The 20,468-nt window shown below is 44.8% G+C and overlaps 1 protein-coding gene across 2 annotated transcripts in view; it reads left to right on the forward strand.

Annotated features, from left to right (window-relative positions):
• ARHGAP42 (Rho GTPase activating protein 42) overlaps positions 1-8,452 on the forward strand; it is a 615,245-nt gene extending 606,793 nt beyond the window's left edge. For both annotated transcript variants that reach the window (XM_063951500.1, XM_063951501.1), the window contains one exon: positions 309-8,452. In XM_063951500.1, coding sequence (XP_063807570.1) covers positions 309-397 — 89 coding nt within the window. In that variant the 3' untranslated portion in view covers positions 398-8,452. The remainder of the gene's footprint in view (positions 1-308) is intronic.
• Positions 8,453-20,468: the final 12,016 nt, after the last annotated feature.

Genomic DNA, 20,468 nt, shown 5'->3' on the forward strand with positions numbered 1-20,468 from the left:
GATTTTTTTCACTATCCCGTCGCTGACCGGCGATGCCCTTTGTTGCTGTCCAACGCATGTGCGTACTGCAGTGCATACGCATGTGCAGTCTGTACCTGATCGCCCACTGGAGCATTCGAGATGTACTGTAGTTCGCAAAAAAATTCAGGTCTCTCATTTTAAATGGAACATTGACCATATACTGTATGTCCAATTGATATATGATGGCAAAATATTTCTTTTGCAAAGTATGAGGTCTTCTGTGACTACAAGCTACTGTATGGTTGTATAAATTCACATTGAATCCATTTTTTTTTTCTTTTACCTAGTTTACAGATCTGTGGAACCAGGCTGGCTGAAGGCAACCTACGAAGGCAAGACTGGATTAGTTCCAGAGAACTATGTTGTCTATCTTTGATGAAGTCAGTAGACAGCTGTATCTTCATGGTATCCATGGTGACAAATGAGAAAACAATGACTGTATCTGATATGGATATGAGGATCAAAAGCTCATACAAGGTCACAGTTCTTTGTAGGCTTTTGTGGTTTAAGGACTCACACTAATTGTAACTGCGTAACTTGAGACTTCCTTTGAAGAATTTGCTTAGCACTTGGAACAGCTTAATGGGTACATTAAAACAAATATACTTTTCTGATGCCACCGTCATGTCCACAAGTGACCAGGGGCTTTAGAAATTTGGTACACAATGGAGGACTTGCATTGACCACTGGTACACAACTCACCAACACGTTTCCACTTAAATGACCTTGGGGTGATGTAAGATGAATGGGTTAAGTGCATCTCCTTTGCAGTAGCAATAATTTACATTTATGGTGACTATATTTTTATTTTATCTTCACATTGTAAGTATAAGTGGGTATTGTAAAGTGATTTCATGTGCCTTCGAACCACTACTTGTTGCCCTCCATGAAGGCTTTAGGGATTGTAGTGTTTCCGTTTCTGATTTTATTGTAAAAGAAAAAAAATATATATTTTACCTTACGGATTCTTACTGCTTTATTATCTCGCCTTTGTCGTGTTCTATGTATTCTATATGTACCAACGCATTTCACTAAGGTTAGTGTTATTTTCAGGAACAGTACAAGAAATTAAAAAACTATTTTACTTGGGAACATGAATGATGCCACATGGAAGATGGAGACACCTCTTTAGGTTTCACCGGTTAACTACATAGAGCAGTGGCAGCCATTTTGTGAGCTGAGCCAATATTCATTCAATTGCTGCCCAACAAGTCACTAGTGGAATCACAGAGGTTTTTCAGTGAATTGGTAGGTTGAGTGCCTCAGTGATGACACTGCTTCCCACTAGTTGATAGGCTACATTCTATGGACTCGATCAAACTTGAATAGTTCTACGGCCACGAACATGTTCACTGTATAATCACTTGAATTTATGATTTAAAATTTGTGACTTGCATTCAAAATTAATTTTTCACAGTAAACACTAAATAATGATTTTAAATAATAAAGTATTTTCCTTTTTTTGTTTAAATCACCTTTGAATGCCACTGAGCATCTGTGCTATTGAGCATAACCTCGGTCTACAAAATGGCTTCTTCTGCTATGTACTGTAGTTTCATGCTTCAATGATGTCATTAGCTCCTGGTGAACAAAATGGCTACCTCCACTGTCTGAGACTGAGAATTATTTAGTGTGAAAGCTTGGGTGACAACTTAGGTCTCATTTCTCAGGCTTACGTTAGGATTTAAAATGTACATATGTGTCCTCATACGCATGAACGCAATACGCCATAAGGACCAAGACACCTTGTGGTATTGAGCTGTGCCAAGCAGTTCTCCAGCAGCACAGAGTATATCAGGGAATGAGTAATGTGTTACTGAGGCCAAGGCTGCATGCATACTCCTTAACCGGACCAATTTTGGCAGGACAGTCCTGTTTAATGGGCACTGCCCGAACCGTCCCACCCGCGGGCTGCAATGTCCCACAGTGGGGAAAGGTTGGGGGCGGACACTCGGTCACCACTGCTCACATAGCATCTAACAGATGTGTCCTCATACACTTGGCCTTAATATGCCACGCGGCACGAGATACATGGCGCGAGGGAGCCGCACCGACCGGTGCAGTTTAGCAACTTTTTCTTTAAATTTGCATCTTCTTCATCAGATTTGCAGATAAATCGCTGTACTTTGCGCAAAAAAAAGCTGCGCCCCTGCACCGTAGCACTTCCTATACAGAGTCAGACTCATTCGCACACAGATGTAAAAGTGTCGCACATCAAATGAATCAGTGCAGTCTCTGGAAGCGGTTATGTCGCATTACATTGTAACTATGAAATATGCACATTTGAGTGAAAAAAACAAGTGTGAAAAAGAGGTTTGTCACTAGTCACGTCGCACAGGACCTAGCGTGCCAAGAAGGGCTTTTTGTCACAGCCACGGCAACAGTGTATGAGAACTCATCTGTATTATGAAAACTTAATACAGTATCCTGCAAAATATTTCCCTGAACCTTACTGCCGTGCTGAATGGAGACAGATTACACTTTAGTTGTGAATTGCAGTATACCCAAAGCTGCGACATTTTGGTACAGTCCAGTGGTCCGTTGTCTTTTTCTCCATTCCTAGCCCCTGATTAAGCCAGTTTTGAGTGCTCACCTTTAAATTTGAAATATATTTCCATTTAATCACCATACCATTGGCTACAAAGGTTCTTTTTATATATATATTGTTCATATTTATTTTTATGTTGTAAAAGTTAGTACTGGTACATATTGATGAAGGTTGTGTCATTATGTGGCAGGTCACATTTGGTTTGAAGAACAAACGTAAACCAGGAAATATGGACATTATTTGGGCTAAAGATTCCCAATTAAATAAAAACAGGACTGCCAGGGAAGACCAAGGCTTGTGTAGCCCCAAGTTTTGGATTGCAATCCAAAGATGAATTACTGTCTCAGATGTTCCTTTCTTTTGGGTGGCAACTGTAGGAGCCAGAAGCATATATCTGGGACCCTGAGCCAAGGACAAGCTGGAAACTGGACTTTCCTTCATCCAGGGCTGTTTGAACAGCATTGTAGGCCCTGGGCAATGCAATCCACTGTGGAGACCCTACACACCCATTTATAGGACCCAATTAAAGAAAAACCATGACATGCTCCTCCTGCGCCATCTATCCACATGCTTCCATACAGTGAATGGCTGTCAGCACTTTAATTGGTGAATAGCTCCAGCCATCAACCAATCAGCATGCTAATAGCCATTCACTGTCTGGCTGCAGGTTGGGAGGCAGGTAGAAAATGCTTCCTGGCCACCCTGATTATGTGACCACCACCCACCCCTGCACAGTGGCCCCTAGAATTGTGTGGCTCATTTATCTAGTACATTTTATATAATGAAGAGCTAAAAGCATGTTGGTTGCTAGGGGCAATTTCTGTACTTGTCCTCTTTATAAGGTTTGATACATTACTTTCTTCCCCCCACAATTACAAAATGCAGACTACAACGTGTAGAGAAAACAGAGAGGGCCTTGCTTGTGATAGCTTACATTCCAAAAGGGAAATGGGCAGACACAAAGAAGGACAGGGGTACTGAGCGGTTGTGTGCAGATTCTGGAGCATTAGGTGAAGAGGTGATAGGTTTGAGTTGAGCAATCAATGGATGTTAGGAGGTATGTCCCCCCTCACCATGGTGAACAGGTGCCTCTTGTTTAGGAGAGGCAGTGGCAAACGCAGGATTTCTAGATAGGGGTTTCCAAATGTAGTCCACAATCTCCGAATCTGCAGAACATTGGAGTAAGTGCGGGAGACTGGAGGAGCGGTAAAAGAACCTAGTAACGACCCTGGACATTAATGTACACATTCGTCTTTTTATACACTAGATACTGTATGGAATACATTATTAATATTTAAAACTTTAGATGGTCAATAGTATGGGCTGTATCAAACAATTAAATTATATAAAGAAGTGGTCAGGAAAAGGTTAAACAAACTATAAATAAGTACACAACTATAGTAGAACCAATGCTGCACTTTCTAAGCACACATTCTCATGGTAAGCTCCTGTCTCTTCTTCCTGGTAGCTACTCTAGTCCAGAGCACTGATTGAGGACTCAGATCCTCACATAGAGCAAACTTGGTAGAAGAAGATGCTACCACTAGGCATGTGCAGCAGCTCTGCTCCGTTCCATAACCTGCATGATGTGGCAGCAGCTCTAGTAATCATATTATACTGTATACTATTGCTATTATTGTCATAATTTGAGAACTTGCCGAGAGGAGGGGGGTTTCCAGGCAACCAGAACCCCCCCCTGCGTTTGCCTATGAGAGGTCACCCCATCCCTGTCTGATGAGGTATGACTGTGTCCCACTTTACAAATAAAATACACAACAGCTCCAAGTGTGGTTCCAGAATGTTTTATAAAGCAAAACCCATCTGTCTTCCTATAAGGGTGCGTTAATGGCCTGAAACACCCCAGCACTCCGGCACCCTCCAGACCATATTCCAACTGGGAGTTCCTGGTCCTAACATTGGAAACCATCCGGCTGTCAATGAAAGCTGATGGGAGTTCGTTGGTGGCAGCTGAGGCCACGGCCTGCACCACCAGGGCCATAACTAGGTGTGTGCGGAGGGGGCACCACACATAGCACTGTAGGGTAGGGGGCGCTGTTGGCAGCACTTGCCAATTATCTGTTTTAATTGCTTTCACTTGCAGTTTCCCCTCTTTTTGAAGCCCAGCATCTCCTGACTGCCCCTGTCTCCTACCCTGACCCCATCTGTCGCTAATACCTATACAACATTCATGAACTCAACTTGAGATTTCTTGGTTATTCAGTCACACTGTCCTTTATTACTTTTTAAGATGCTGACATACTTGGGATTTAAACCCATTGCCTGTGGCATTGCAGTCAGACAATCTATTCATTGAGCTATCTGCCCTTGCATAGAAAGGTAGATAATTCTAAACTAGAGAATTCTAACTATTTGAAGCTCTTGTACTTTGTGAAAAAATGATCAGCATTGCGGCTGATCAGATCTGTGTGGGTGCAATGGATTGGATGTGTGTCTGCACACTACATAGATCTGCTTTATATAGTGTTCATAGGGCCTAACTCATACCTGATCGTAGATGTGATAAATTTAGCGCGCTGGCAGGGAGCTACTCGTCGCTGTGTGACATCACGCAGCCGACGCAACCCGCACCCCCTCAACGGTCCAGGCTCACCTGCGTTGCCCGGACCGCACCCCCTAAATAGCGGCCAAACGGTGCCGGCCTGCCCCCTCCCGCCCAGCGACCTCCTCTGCCTGTCAATCAGGTAGAGGCGTACGCCGGGCTTATACAGCCGTCAGGTGTCTGGCATGCGCAGTTCAAGCCTGATCGCTGCTGTGCAAAAACGCACAGCAGCGATCAGGTCTGAATTAGCCCCATAGTTTTTATGCAATGCAATGAGTAGGGTGTTTGACCGGAATGCAACAGTTTATAGGTTTGAACCCTGGGTATGGCAGTATATTGGAATGTGTAATTTAATAGAGGGTATTGTAACTGAATAACAACAAGCTCTCAAGTTAAGTGCATGAATGTGGTACAAAGAGGATTTGTGTCCAAATCCATTTTCTTGCAGTGGCCTGTACATGTGATTATAATATATATATATATATATATATATGTATATATATCATAGCATGGGCTTTATCTGGGATCAATCATGTCCTGCTCCTTCCCCACAAAGCATGTGCCTTATGTCCCTCTCTGGCACAGGGCACCAAAAAGTCTAGTTATGGCTCTGCGCGCCACCATATATGTGACAAGTTTGAAACCCGTAATTTGGAGTCTATTCTATTATCCTGCTAGATGTATCAAGCTGGGATTGTTATGGGAAAGCACGACTGACATACCGATTTACTAATATGGAAACTTACAGTATTACCATTTTCTCCTCAGCCAATAAAATGTGTGTAACCCTCATCTACATGACAATGGGCATGATTCATGTTTGTAACTAAAGCAAAAAAGCAAGCAACTAGGCAAAACCATGTTGCACTGCAGGTAGGGCAGATGTAACATGTGCAGAGAGATATAGATTTGGGTGGGTTCAAACTGAAATCTAAATTGCAGTGTAAAAATAAAACTGTCCAGTATTTGTGGGCTACATGCAAAAGCTGCCAGTATTTACCCTGTATGCAAAATAATCAATTTAATTGCACCCAAGTTGGGATTCCGGGGCAGCGGTCGGGATTGCGACCGCTGATATTTCACTGGGTGCCGGGATTCTGGCGTCGGTCTCCTGACCGCCGTGATCTCGGCAGCCAGCAACTTGAATGCATTCCTGATGTCCATATACTGTAGTTCAGCAAATATTTACAACTGCACATGTACATAGAAAGCCCTATGACATACTGTATGCAGAGTTACAGTGGAGGAACAAAGGTGCCGTTTCAGTCAGGATAGACGGTTTAAGAAAAGAGGAGGAAAAGTGATAGGAGGTGACTGGAAATGCAGGCAAAATGCTCCATTCAGTGGGCGTATTATGGCGGTGTCACCGGCATGTCAGTGCAGGCAGCTGTGTTTCCACGTGCACAACTGCAGGCACAGGTCAGACGGAGACATTGCACCTGCCTTAGGGCTGATGCACGTTCTGGTGGTGAGACCTACAGTACAGTAGTGTATAACAACACACCAATTGGTATTACAGTGTGCACAGGCATTATAAGTAGGTGTTTCAGCCCTTCCATATTCGGCCGCACGGATGTGCATGAGGAAAGACGTTTGTAGTGGCATTTGCATAAACTCTCAGATGATTACTAACAGACACTACTGCGTGTGCTTTTGTGTGCCCATTGTGTGAAACACAAGCTAAAGCATACACCTATTAAAATGCATTAAGAGGTACTGGACAAATTCATAAACTATCCAAGACTGCGATGGAGCAGAAGTAGAACTACATTTGAGTGAAGTTGCGTAGATGACCCTTTTAGCTGCAAGGCTTGCCTCTAATGCTTTGTCCTTGTCACCCTTATTTGTCCGTTATACAGAGATCACAGGCACTGAGAACTTTGTGTCGCAGTCAGGGTACATTTTATCATTGCTGTTCCTGTAAATGTAATAGTAACATCTGGGACAATGTGACATAACTACAGCTAAGTGGATTCATATATCGATCATACCTGTATGACTTTCTAAACAACATCTCCATTAGTGGTCTGTAGTCACTGGTTGTGCAGTGGCTTATTTATTAGCAGAAAAGTATTTATTTTCTCGCCATCTAACACCCAGTGCTATTTATTATCCAGTTTGCATGAAGATTGCTTGTTTTTCACATTAGGGGGAGATGAATCAATCATTGGAGATAGATTAAGTACCAACCAATCAGCTCCTTTGTATTTTGGCACAAAAATGAAGGTATGCAACGCATGGATAAGAACCACATTACTTTATGGTTCAGAATCATGGACAATCCTTAAAAACGACCTAATAAGGGGCCTAATTCAGACCTGATCGTTAGGCAGCGATTTTTGCACTGCTGCGAACAGATAGTCGCCGCCTACAGGAGGAGCGTGTTTTAGTTGTGCAAGTGTGCGATCGCATCAGCCTGTCCGGGACTGGAATTGACGTCAGGAACCCTCCCTGCAAACGCTTGGACACGCCTGCGTTTTTCCAACCACTCAGCTGCCACCCACAAACGCCTTCTTCCTGTCAATCTCCTTGCGAACGCCCGTGAGAATGGATCCTTTGCACAAACCCATCGCTGAGCGGCGATCCGCTTTGTACCCGTGCAATGTGCCTGCGCATTGTGGTGCATACGCATGCGCAGTTTAGACTTGATCGCCCGCTGTACGAAAACGCAGCCTAGTGATGAGGTCTGAATTACCCCCAAGGCTGGAACGTTTCCAAATGAGGTGCTTCCGAAACATACTAGAAGTGACATTAACAGAGAAATGGAAACATCCGAAAACTATGCCAAGACCAACCCACAACTGAATCCTATATTAAAAGACAGCATTTAAAGTGGTTCGGAAATGTCTGAGGAATGGAGCCTAAAAGAATACTAAGGGGTCTATTCATGAAGCAGTGAAATGTATGGAGAAATGAGCCAGTGGAGAAGTTGCCCATGGCAACCAATCATCAATGAAGTAACATTTATAATTTGCATACTATACAATTGTACCGAGCAGCTGAGTGGTTGCAATGGGCAACTTCTCCACAGGCTCACTTCTCCACTCTTTTCACTGCTTCATAAATAGACCCCCCAAGTGCCTACATAACACACGTACAGATGGATGGAAAATAGCAAATGATGAGCCAAAGAAAACATGGCTATAGCAGATTATCCAAGACCCTCAACCATTGCACTTCCATATTGATGCCAAGTAAGCCGCCCTAAATTGTTCCCGGTAGCGTGCGGTTATTAGAGATTCCCTGCCATTGGCTGCCACAGTACCGGCAAGCTTACCCTACCTGCGAGAACAACAATTAAGTCTTAGGGGGACATGTACTAAGCAGTGATAAAAGTGGAGAAGTGAGCCAGTGGAGAAGTTGCCCATGGCAACCAATCAGCATTGACGTTACATAATTAGCATACTATAAAAGTATACAGAGCAGCTGATTGGTCGCCATGGGCAGCTTCTCCACTGGCTCACTTCTCCGCTTTTATCACTGCTTAGTACATGTCTCCCTAAGTCCCCTAACTAATTTTTCAAACACAGCCTATAAAATGGCATAGACGCTGATTGGTTGGTACTTTGTCTCTCTCCAAGGTTTAATACATCTCCCCCTAGGTGACTTGTCAGATGAGGAAGAGAACATGATGCAGTATAATAACAAGAGTAATACATAGAGCATTATACTTGGGATTCAGGGGTGTACAGTAGTAAGCAAGGAGGGGGCCAGTATGCAGTCTCCGTCTGGGCCCCCTCCTCTCTAGCAGGCAGTGGCAGCAGCAGCGACAGTTACTCTGAGCACTGGGTGATGTTCAGGTCTCCGGGAAAATGGCGTGGTGGCCATTTTCCTGGTGATTTTCCCCAGTGTGTGTGCTCAATACGCCAGGAAAATGGCTGCTGTGCTGTTTTCCCAGACACTGTCACTGATGCGGGACTCCGGAGAGGGTAAGTATTGAAAAAATAGGTGCAGGGTGTGCTGTGTGAGCCTCTTTGGACCCAGGGGCATGTGTGCACTGCACACAGTGCACTCATTATCGATATGCCCCACTGCTAGGATTAATGATGCTATACAGTATGTTGATGTGTTTTTTGTCCAGTGACATTAATGAGCCCTTATTGTCTACACGCATTTGAGGCCCTATTTTGGCAGTTTATCTGGCTGTTTTCAGTGAATTAATAGGTTGTTTTCATTCCTCCCAGAGGTCCCTAATGTTAGGAGCAAAATCTGCAGAGTTTTGCACAAAGGTGTCATCATAGGAGGGATCTGGCCAGATCGTAGTTAGGGCTTATTTTTTCTCGGCTATTGAAAGGTATTCAAGTGAATTTTACTTCAGCCAACAAACAGCAACTTTACTGTGTACGTGTGACAAGTGCTCTTGAAGACTATAATGTAGGCATGGCCAAACGATGGTCTATGGCCGATGGTAACTATTTTTACCATCGAAGGGGGAGAACCAGATGGTTTCCCACCATCGATGATAAAGAGCTATCAACTTTTTTTTTTTTTTTGCTACAGGATGTCAGGGACATGGAGCATAGCTCCACCCCCCGACACCCGCAAAGCCACGCCCCGGATCCTGATTGGTCTGCAGCTAACTTATTACTAAAGTAATGGTGACCATCGATGGGCAAAACCATCGATGGTTCCATTACAGATGGTTTGCCACCATAGAGGTTACCCACCGATGGTACTATCGATGCATAACCCACCGATGGCCACCCCTACTATCATGGAGGCCAACTTGAGTGAAAATGTTTATATTCTTTTGACAATGTCGCCACCTGCAGGTTGGGAGGTGTATAGTAAAACATTGGAATACTTTTTTAACAGTTATTCATAATAAAAATTGCATAAGTAAATTGCAATGCAAACTTTCTTTATTGTTTGTGTAGAAATGAATAGTTGCAAATTTTATGGCAGAGCAAAAAATTCTCAAAATGAAGATTGTTAACCCATGTGTACAAGTTCATTTTATATATAGAAATTGCAATTGCTATCTACATATGTATGTAAATAATTGCACCTAAAACACACTGTATATATACTCAAATGTATAAAAGTGTTATGTATAAGTTGTTAAATAAAGAATATTTATAAGGAACGAAAGAATGAATCTGAAATGTGTTATCTAACTTGACTGCTTTCGTACAAGCATGTTACACACGCTAAGGGAAGGATTCTCTAAAGTCATCTGTGAAGTGTTTGTCGTAAGGCAAACCGGGACAATTTGCCTTGATTTCCAACATTGAGACATACAGTATCTGATTTATTACATTGCAAGTCATGTGCAAATTGTAGAACATTAGCTGTGCAGTGCAAACTAAGCCATGGTCTCTCTGTTTACCTTGATATAACCAAATGTTTCTATGAAAGAAGGTTATACAATAAAGGTACAAAGCAAGGTACATTTAAGGTGTGCTCTGAGTGGATCAGGGGTGTGGTTTGTTTTGCACCAATTATTATGAATGCAAAGCATCTACAGACATGTCAGGGGCAAACGCAGAATATTTTGATGGGGTTTCCAAATGTATTATTTTAGAGCGAGTGTGACCAGCCCATGAAGAGGGCGCAATTAGCAGTAAGAGAGAGAACCGAGCTTTCTAAGCACACATTCTCCCACCTCATATGAAGACACCTGTCGGTTCTTGCTGACATCTGCTCCCTGGTCCAGCATGCTGATTGAGTGCTCAGATCTACACACACAGCAGACTTGGTAGGAAACATCACTGACAGACGCAGCAGCTCTTTTCCATGCCTTATACTGCATGTTGTGACCGCAGGACATACTAGACTACTTTTTTTTATTTCTCATACATCCTAGAGGATGCTGGGGATGCTTCAAGAACCATGGGGTATAGAGAGGATCTGCGGGAGACATGGGCACTTTAAGACTTTAAAAGGGGTGTGAACTAGCTCCTCCCTCTATGCCCCTCCTCCAGACTCCAGTTAGATTCTGTGCCCAGGGAGACTGGTCACACACAGGGGAGCTCTACTGAGTTTCTCTGAAAAAAGACTTATGTTAGGTTTTTTATGCTCAGAGAGCTCTGCTGGCAACAGGCTCCCTGCTTCGTGGGACTGAGGGGAGAGAAGCAGACCTACTTCTTTGAGTTCAAAGGCTCTGCTTTTTAGGCTAGTGGACACCATTAGCTCCAGAGGGTTCGATCACTTGGTACGCCTAGCTGCTCGTTCCCGGAGCCGCGCCGTCACCCCCCTTGCAGAGCCAGAAAAAAGAAGTCAGGTGAGTAAAAGAAGAATTTATTTCAGGTCTACATTTTCATGTGTCGACCATGTGTCCATGTCGACCATGTCAATGTCGATTAATAGTGGTCGACCTAATGACTGTCGACCATTCATACCGGAACCAGGGGGGGCGCCCTGGGCAGCATGTAGACCTGAAATAAACTGGTAAAAGTTATATGAAAAGTGCCTGGGCACTTAATATAGACCTCCGCCAGTATAAATATGCTAAAATGAGCGGGACTGAAGTGCGCCGGTGAGGGGGCATGGCTTAGCCCTCACAGCTCTAACCGGCGCCATTTTCTATTCACAGAAGCTGCAGTGACGCTGGCCCTGACCTCCACACCGCTGTACAAGTAACAGGGTGCAAAACGGGGGGGGGGGACAGTACATTTGGTGCTATTATCTTTATTATAAAAGCGCTAGCAGGTCTGAGGCATTGTATATAAAGTTTCAGTACCGGGATAGGCGCTGGGATGTGAGCTGGCAAACTCCCTCTGTGTCTTTCTAACAGGCTTTGCTGTTAGTCTGCCCCCTATAGCCCCAGTGTGATTGTAGGTGTCGGTATGTGTGTGTCGACATGTCTGAGGCTGAGTGCTCTTCCCAGGAGGAGGCTGGAGTGGGGACAGAAAAGACTGTGGGAGTGACCGTGTCGGCTGATTGGGTAAATACAGTGCCGTAACTAGACATTTTAGCGCTGTGTGCAAGAAATCACATCGGCGCCCCCCCATATTTTAAAGAGGGACGGTGCTCGCCGTAGGCCCGTAAAAAATCTAGGGGGATGGCTTCAAAGGGAAGGGGCGTGGCCACTGAATAGTACCATTTCACAGTAGTATCTGTTGTTCAAATTACACCACACGTTACAGCACAGTAAGAGCCCCTACACAATGAGAGAGAAAGTGTGAGTGTGTGAGCAAAGTGTAGTTGGTGTGAAATCAAGGTGTAGTGTGTTTGTGTGTGAGCAAGGTGTAGTGTGTGTGTAAGAGAGAGAGCAAGGTGTAGTGTGAGTGTGTGTGATGCAGAGCTGCCTCTCCCTTCAGTGTCCCGGCTCCCAACTGACCCCGCAGACGTCATGTGTGTGTGTGTCCCCTCCGGCATATATATATATATATATATATATAGTTCCTTGGTTCTTATAAATAAGAATAAAGGGCGGCACTCCAATTTCTTCAATATAAATAGATTCCTTTAGTGAAACTTCATATTAAATAGTCGTCAACATTTCAAGGCCCTCCGGCCTTTTCGTCAGGACGCAGTTACAAAGGTGCAGAATAGTGAACAAAGGTGCAGAATAGTGAATTCTGCACCTTTGTAACTGCGTCCTGACGAAAAGGCCGGGGGGCCTTGAAACGATGACTACTATTTAATATGAAGTTTCACTAAAGCATACCGCCCAACATTTCTTCTTTCTAAATCGGGACACACGCGCGGCAAAGCCGTGCGCGCTCCCGAAAAAGGGGCGTGGCCTACGAAAATGGGGCGTGGCTTCGCGGGAGGACCCACGATCACGAGCCACGCCCCGTTTTCGTCACTGAGGGGGCATGCCCAGCGCTCTGTGAGCCGCTGGCATGCCCCCTCTCCCTCGGACTTCAGTGAATAGACGCTGTGCGCATGCGCACAGCGTCTATTCACCGCTGCTCTGCTAAGCAGGGCAGCGACAGACAGAGCCTCCCAACTGCCCCCCCCCCCCCCACCGCGGGACACTGCGGCCCGCAGGTGGGACAGCGGGACAGTCCCCAAAAAACGGGACTGTCCCGCGAAAATCGGGACAGTTGGGAGGTATGCTAAAGGAATCTATTTATATTGAAGAAATTGGAGTGCCGCCCTTTATTCTTATTTATAAGAACCAAGGAACTATCTATGCATGTGGGGAGGGCACCACATTTATTCCTATAATGTCCAGAGTGGCAAGCTGTTGTTAAAAGGAGCGCGCCGGGTTAAAGAGCTTATTTAAAAAAGTGCTGGCCACACAAATATATATATATATATTACAGAAAGGTGCTATTAAAGAGCACCTGGAACGTTGACCAAGCAAGCTGTGGTGGCCATATGATTTATTTCAAAAATCCGTGAAGTGCCTCTTAAATTTCTGTACTATGCATTGTTCCCTAGAGGTCCGTGGGAGGGCACCCAGGTATCAGCTTATTAAGTGGAGTGCTGGTCAAGAAACATTATATATATATATATATATATATATATATATATATATATATATATATATATAAAATCTGTCTACCTATGTTTATGCAGATGACTGGAACACTTGTGGTGCCTTATTAATAAACTGAGGGGAATATAGGAACATTGTGTAGATAGATAGATAGATAGATAGATAGATAGATAGATAGATAGATAGATAGATAGATAGAAGATAGAAAAAATAGAGTAGACAGACAGAGTAGACAGACAGAGTAGACAGACAGAGTAGATAGATAGATAGATAGATAGATAGATAGATAGATAGATAGATAGATAGATAGATAGATAGATAGATAGATAGATACATAGACCCTCATTCCGAGTTGTTCGCTCGCAAGCTGCTTTTAGCAGCATTGCACACGCTATGCCGTCGCCTACTGGGAGTGAATCTTAGCTTAGCAAAATTGCGAACGAAAGATTCTCAAAATTGCGAATAGAAATTTCTTAGCAGTTTCTGAGTAGCTCGGGACTTACTCTGCCACTGCGATCAGTTCAGTCAGTTTCGTTCCTGGTTTGACATCACAAACACACCCAGCGTTCGCCCAGACACTCCCCCGTTTCTCCAGCCACTCCCGCGTTTTTCCCAGAAACGGCAGCGTTTTTTCACACACTCCCATAAAACGGCCAGTTTCCGCCCAGAAACACCCACTTCCTGTCAATCACACTACGATCAGCAGAACGAAGAAAAAACCTCGTAATGCCGTGAGTAAAATACCAAACTTCTTAGCAAATTTACTTGGCGCAGTCGCAATTAGCGGAAAATCGCTGCGATGCGAAGAAAATTACCGAGCGAACAACTCGGAATGACCACCAAAGAGTAGATAGACAGAAGAGTGAGAGAGATAAGAGTGCCATTGGAATTTATATATTTTGTACTATACTATACTTTGCTAAACCCGGCAGTTGGCTCCCTTTCTCTTTGCTGGCTCCTGTAGTTCGGCTCCTCACTGCAGCATCACCAGAGACACCTCGTTCCTTAGATCCCGTCCGTCCCTCCTCCCGTCACTCACAGCGCGCGGCCAATAGAGAGACAGCTGCAGCCGCACCGACATAAAGGCCCCGTGAAGAGCCTGTTACTCTGCCGCAGGTCCCCGAATCATTGTCCTCCCGTCGCAGCGTTTCTCTGCCCCTCTCCTCTGCCAGCTGCGGACGGCTGCACAGAGGGAGTAGCGGTCGCCCGTCGCTGCTGTAAGCTCCAGCGGGGGGGTGTGGGGAGGGGGCTGCGTTGCGCCGCACGGATCACTCTTACCATGGCGCTGACTCTCTCCGGCTTGAGGGGGAGGGGAGGCAGTGCTGACCGTCACCTGTCTAATATAGACTGTGGTGACGGCTGGTTGCGCCCCAGATAATCCTGCGCTGTGTGCTAGGCACACAGCGCACATACCTAGTTACGGCCCTGGGTAAATATGTTGAGTGTTTTGAATGCAAATGTGGCTCGTTTGACTAAGAGATTAGATAAATCTGAGTCTAAAGGGGGGTACTCACGGAGCGATCGCTGCTTAAAATCTAAGCAATCTGACTAGATTGCTTAGATTTTAAGCACGATCGCTCCGTGTGTAGCCCCCTCAGCGATAGCGATGCGCAGCCCCGCGCATCGCTATCGCTGCTGCTAGATTGGCCTGCATGCAGGCCAATCTAGCGGGTCGCTCACTTCACCCGCTGGGTGAAGTGAGCGCCCCCCCCCCCCGTCTCCCCCCGCACGCTCAGCACAGATCGCGCTGTGCTGAGCGCCGGGAGAGATGTGTGCTGAGCGGTTCGCTCAGCACACATCTCTCTGACATCGGCCAGTGAGTACTGGCCTTAAAGGGGGGTACTCACGGGAGAGATGTGTGCTGAACGATCTTAACACAGACCGCTCAGCACACATCTCTCACCCCGCTCAGCACAGCGCGATGTGCTGAGCGAGGGGGAAAGCCGACGGGGGGGGCCGCTCACTTCACACAACGGTGAAGTGAGCGACCCGCTAGATTGAGCCTGCATGCAGGCTCAATCTAGCACCGGCGATAGCGATGCGCGTGACCGCGCATCGCTATCGCTGGAGGGCATACACACAGCAGATCCGTGCTTAAAATCTAAGCAATCTAGCAAGATTGCTTAGATTTTAAGCACGGATCTCTCCGTGTGTACCCCCCTTAAGAACCAGACATGGAGAAAATCCATGGAGGATGCATTGTCACAAGCTCAGACCCCTTTGGGGTCACAGAAACGTGCATTTATCCAGATAGCAGATACAGATACCGACACGGATTCTGATTCCAGTGTCGACTATAGTGATGCCAGATTAAATCCTAAACTGGCTAAGAGCATTCAGTACATGATTGTGGCAATAAAAGAAGTGTTGCATATCACTGAGGACCCTGCTGTTCCTGATACAAGGGTCTGTATGTTTAAAGGAAAGAAACCTGAGGTAACGTTTCTTCCCTCTCATGAACTGAACGCTCTTTTTGAAAAGGCCTGGGAAAATCCTGACAAGAAGGTACAGGTTCCCAAAAGAATTCCAGTGGCATATCCGTTTCCCTCTGGGGACAGGGAAAAGTGGGAGTCAACCCCCACGGTGGACAAAGCTTAATCGCGTCTGTCCAAAAAGGTGGTGCTTCCTTCTCCTGACACGCAAGCCCTAAAGCAGGGGTGGCCAGACTTTTGGAGTCGGCGATCTACTTTGAAAGCTAAAAAGCTTTTGTGATCTACGTAGGAGGAATAATAGCGTGCGCCGTAGGCGCGCGTGCAAAAAAAGGGCCGTGGCATAACAAAAAAGTGGGCGTGGTATATGAAAGGATTTGCCCTTATACCTTAACCCTCGATGTGATGGCCTCTTAGACGTCTGGAGTGTAAACTCTTAGCCACAAGGTACATGCACAACACAAGCAGTAAGAATTCACACTGTTTATTTAATAAATTACAGAGTACTATATAGAAAAGAAACATGGGTGTATACAATATGTGCAAGCATATGATTGGATAAATAGAAGTAGCATACGACATTACATGCAGGATATTTTAGTAACACACAGAAGTAACAGTTTTGATCTGGTATGTAATTGTCCTTGAAGATAAGACACACACAAGCCTTATATTATATGAACAGACAAAGGCATCTTGTAGAGAGTGCGTACGTGTCTATTCAAACACATAACAATTCATATAGCATGTTTAACCCTTCATTAGGGAGGTAGAAATATTCACTTTTACACTATACTTATTATAAGGAAATTGATCATATAAAAAGTAATATTTACAAAGACAGAAGAGCTAACCCTTCAATCCCCTCTTAGAATCATGATTATTATATGACATGATTCTTGAGTGAGGCTCCTTTCTTGTTCCTCCAGTTCTTGAGATATTGGACATAATCGTCGGGTCCCTTACTATCAGAGGAGGTGACAGGACTGGTGGTTATATCATAGTACATCAGGGCCTTATCAATGCCTTTGGAGGTAAGTTTCTTTCCACAGGGGATTACACAATAAACTATAATGCCTACAAGAATTAAAGTTACAAGTATAAATATGCTTATTTGCACAAGAGCCTGTTTCCAATTTTCAAACCACCCAAAATATTGGCTCCATGGGTTATCAATACCTGAATTTTTCTTAAGTTCTATGGATAAGGTTTCTAACTCGTTTATGGCTAAAGTAACCTTACCATTGGGACCAGTGTTGTCAGGAATATATGTACAACAGCCTTCCACCTTACTAATGTAAACACATGTACCGCCTTTTTCTGCTAGGATCATGTCAAGGGCCATTCTATTTTGAAATGTCATTTGGGAAGTGGCTTCTAGCTGTTCAGCTATACCTTTAAGAGCATCTTTGGTATCATTAACAAATCTTTGTTGATTATAATATATATAATTAATCCAGGCTACGTTTTTATTTACAGTTACTATAGGGAACAATGACTCAAAACCCGCAGCCACCTCATCTCTAGCTTTGAACTCATTTGGAACACCTCTTGGGACCCCTATAGCATCAATGTATACGTGGGGGTCAAAGCTACCTCCTGGGAGTGCTCTTTTCTTTCGATTAACAGGAGTATTAGAGGGAGGAGTGGGGTCATCGGTGATCATTAAAAAGGCTGAAAAAACAATTTCCTGTTCTAGGGGTATATTAAGGGGCACTGTACCTAGGTGGGGCCTAGATTTGCCACAGACATAACAGTTGCTTTTATTGTGTTTGTTAGCACTATACTTCATCCATTCCAACCAAAATTAATGTCAGGGAAACCAGTTTCAATAGCTAGGGTGTCTTCAAAGGTAGGGTTAGTAATAGCCACCATATCTTTAGAAGTGGCAATATGGGGCTTTAAAGGTTTGTTTTGGGGATATTTGCTATATCTATTTTTTGCAAATGATGGGCCATATTTCCAATCTGCTCCTGTATTCCACCCCACAGCTTCCCAGGAATTACAATTAGATCCATAATATCTAATGTCATAGTACCATTCGTCAGTAACACAAATATATACTGTCTCAGACATTCCTGATTTCCTTTTCTGCTGTATGAAATGTTTGTTGTCAGCAAGTTTAGGGAACATAAAATAGTCAAGGATATACGTGGCTACGTGTGTATTGGAGGAATTGTACCACAAGGTGGGGACCCCATCTGTTTGTGTGATGTCGACTTCACATAGTGTGAGGTGAATGAGGGCCAGTAGGGCTATCGAGATAGTCCCCAGGATAAAGATAGGGGACAGGTTCCTCATCTTCTTCTGTTCTTCTTTCTTCGCTAGGTGGGAGGTCAGGGCTGTCTGCCCCGGTTCGTACCTCACTGGAATCACTTGCTTCCCTCTCTAGGTCTGGTCTAGGAACCTTTTTTACTCGGGATGCATGGATCCAGGCAGGACTTTCCTCTGTCAGGACTGCTGTCCGGGTAACTGCTACGACCTCTGTCTCTGGACCATAGGTGAAGTCTCCTGGGCTCTTGTTCCTGGGGAGCACCTTCACCACGACTCTGTCTCCGACTTTAAAGGGGTGTGTAGGTTCCTGTGGATTCAAAGGGTTTTTACAAACAACCTCATGTTCAATTTCATTCAGTTTTGTTATCAGGGACCTGACATACTCTTCTCTGATGAGTTCTAGATCTCCTTCCTGTATTACTAGTGGTTTCTTAGCCCAGGGTGTAGGAAAAGGGTCTACCCATTAGTATTTCAAAGGGTGAGTAACCTAGAGTTTTCTGTGGGGTATTCAAGATGCTGGTGTTTAGCTTTATTAGGGTTGTTCCTGAGGCAAGTGATGCATCTGCTAACATACTGGTCCACAAGTGATTTGGCATTAGTAACATAAAAATCATTGGTTAGTAGGAGGAGTGTTGTGGCTTCACCACGGTGACCAACACCACGGCACTGGGCAACGAGCAAAGGGGCACTGGACTGGGGCATACAGGGTTTCCCCTCTTTGCAGATTAATCCTGATTTAGGATTTTTTCTGCAGAATTGGGTAAGTCCAGTCGGAGAGATCAGCATTAGTCGCAGCAGCTTGAAGTTGAGTGAGCAGATGGACGTTGTCAAGGGAGGGACATGCTCTAGTGAGTGCAACGAGTTCTGCAGCTTGCGCGGACTGATAAGGTATTGGTAGGGTTTCCAACACAGTATCAGGGAGGGTGACAATGGCATAGCCAGCCTGGTATGTATTGTCATTGGGCCTACTACATGAGCCGTCAACAAAAACTACGTCTGCGCCTGGTATGGGAACGGGAGACATGTCAAGTCTGGGAGAAGTTTCAGCTTCAATAGAAGCAGCACAGTCATGTAGGTCGGGTGGTTCATCCTCGGGACCTTTCAAGCCTAAAAGGGTATTGAGAATGGGTGCAGGGCCAGAAGAACTAGCAGTGTACTTGATGGTAAGGGTAGGGTTACTCAAAAGGAGTACTTCATATCCACTAAGGCGTTGTGCTGACATGTGCTGTGTGTGTAAGCCTTTAAGTATTGCCAGGATATCATGTGTGGTGTGGAGTACTGTGATGTGGCCTAAAGTGAGGGTAGTGGCCATTTCTGCAACCATTGCACAGGCTGCCAAAGCCTTGAGGCAGGCAGGCATACCTTGCACAGACACTGGCATGACTTTGGGAAAAAAATGCCACGGGGCGCAACTTCCCTCCATGAAACTGTGTGAGCACCCCCGCCATGGTTTTACAATTGTCCCTTGCATATAGATGGAAAGGTAGCACATAACTGGGGAGGCCAAGTGCCGGACTTTTCATCAACATACATTTTAAACTTTCATATGCAGTTAACATTTCTTGTGACCATTGTACAGTTTTAGGTTTGTCCTTCAGTGTGGCTTGTCTCAAAATGTTATCACAATAAGAGCAATCAGATATCCACTGTCTGCAGTAATTTACCATACCCAGGAAGGACAGTAGTTCCCTCTGGGTAGTTGGGGTGACCAGGCCCAATACAGACTGTATGCGTTGTGGACTGACTTTCCTCTCTCCCTGAGTGAGCACAAAACCTAAGTAATCAACATGCTTTTTACACCATTGCATTTTTATTTTGGACACCTTGTGTCCACATTCACAAAGCCAGTTTAGTAATGAAACACCATCCTCTCGGCAGGCCTCCTCAGTTTTACTACAGAGCAGCAGATCATCTGCATACTGTAGCAGGACTGAACCATGGTGAGGTTGCCAGGGCCCCAATGTGGCCTGGAGACAACAGGTGCGTCAATAATCTGCACCAGGTAAGTTGTTTACCCTCAAAAGAAAAGGCAAAAGTAATTGTGTCTGTGAATCTACAGGTATGCTGAAAAAAAAAAAAGCATTCTTCAAATCAATTACAGAGAACGCAGCATCTGCAGGGATTGCAGAAATGAGTGAGTTTACATCTGGAACAATTGGTGCAATCGGGACAATTGGCTGATTGATCGCTCTGAGATTCTGTACAAATCTTATACTACCATCAGCTTTGGCAACAGGGTTCACA

Source organism: Pseudophryne corroboree, chromosome 2 (genome assembly GCF_028390025.1).
Source record: "Pseudophryne corroboree isolate aPseCor3 chromosome 2, aPseCor3.hap2, whole genome shotgun sequence".
Taxonomy (NCBI): Eukaryota; Metazoa; Chordata; class Amphibia; order Anura; family Myobatrachidae; genus Pseudophryne; species Pseudophryne corroboree.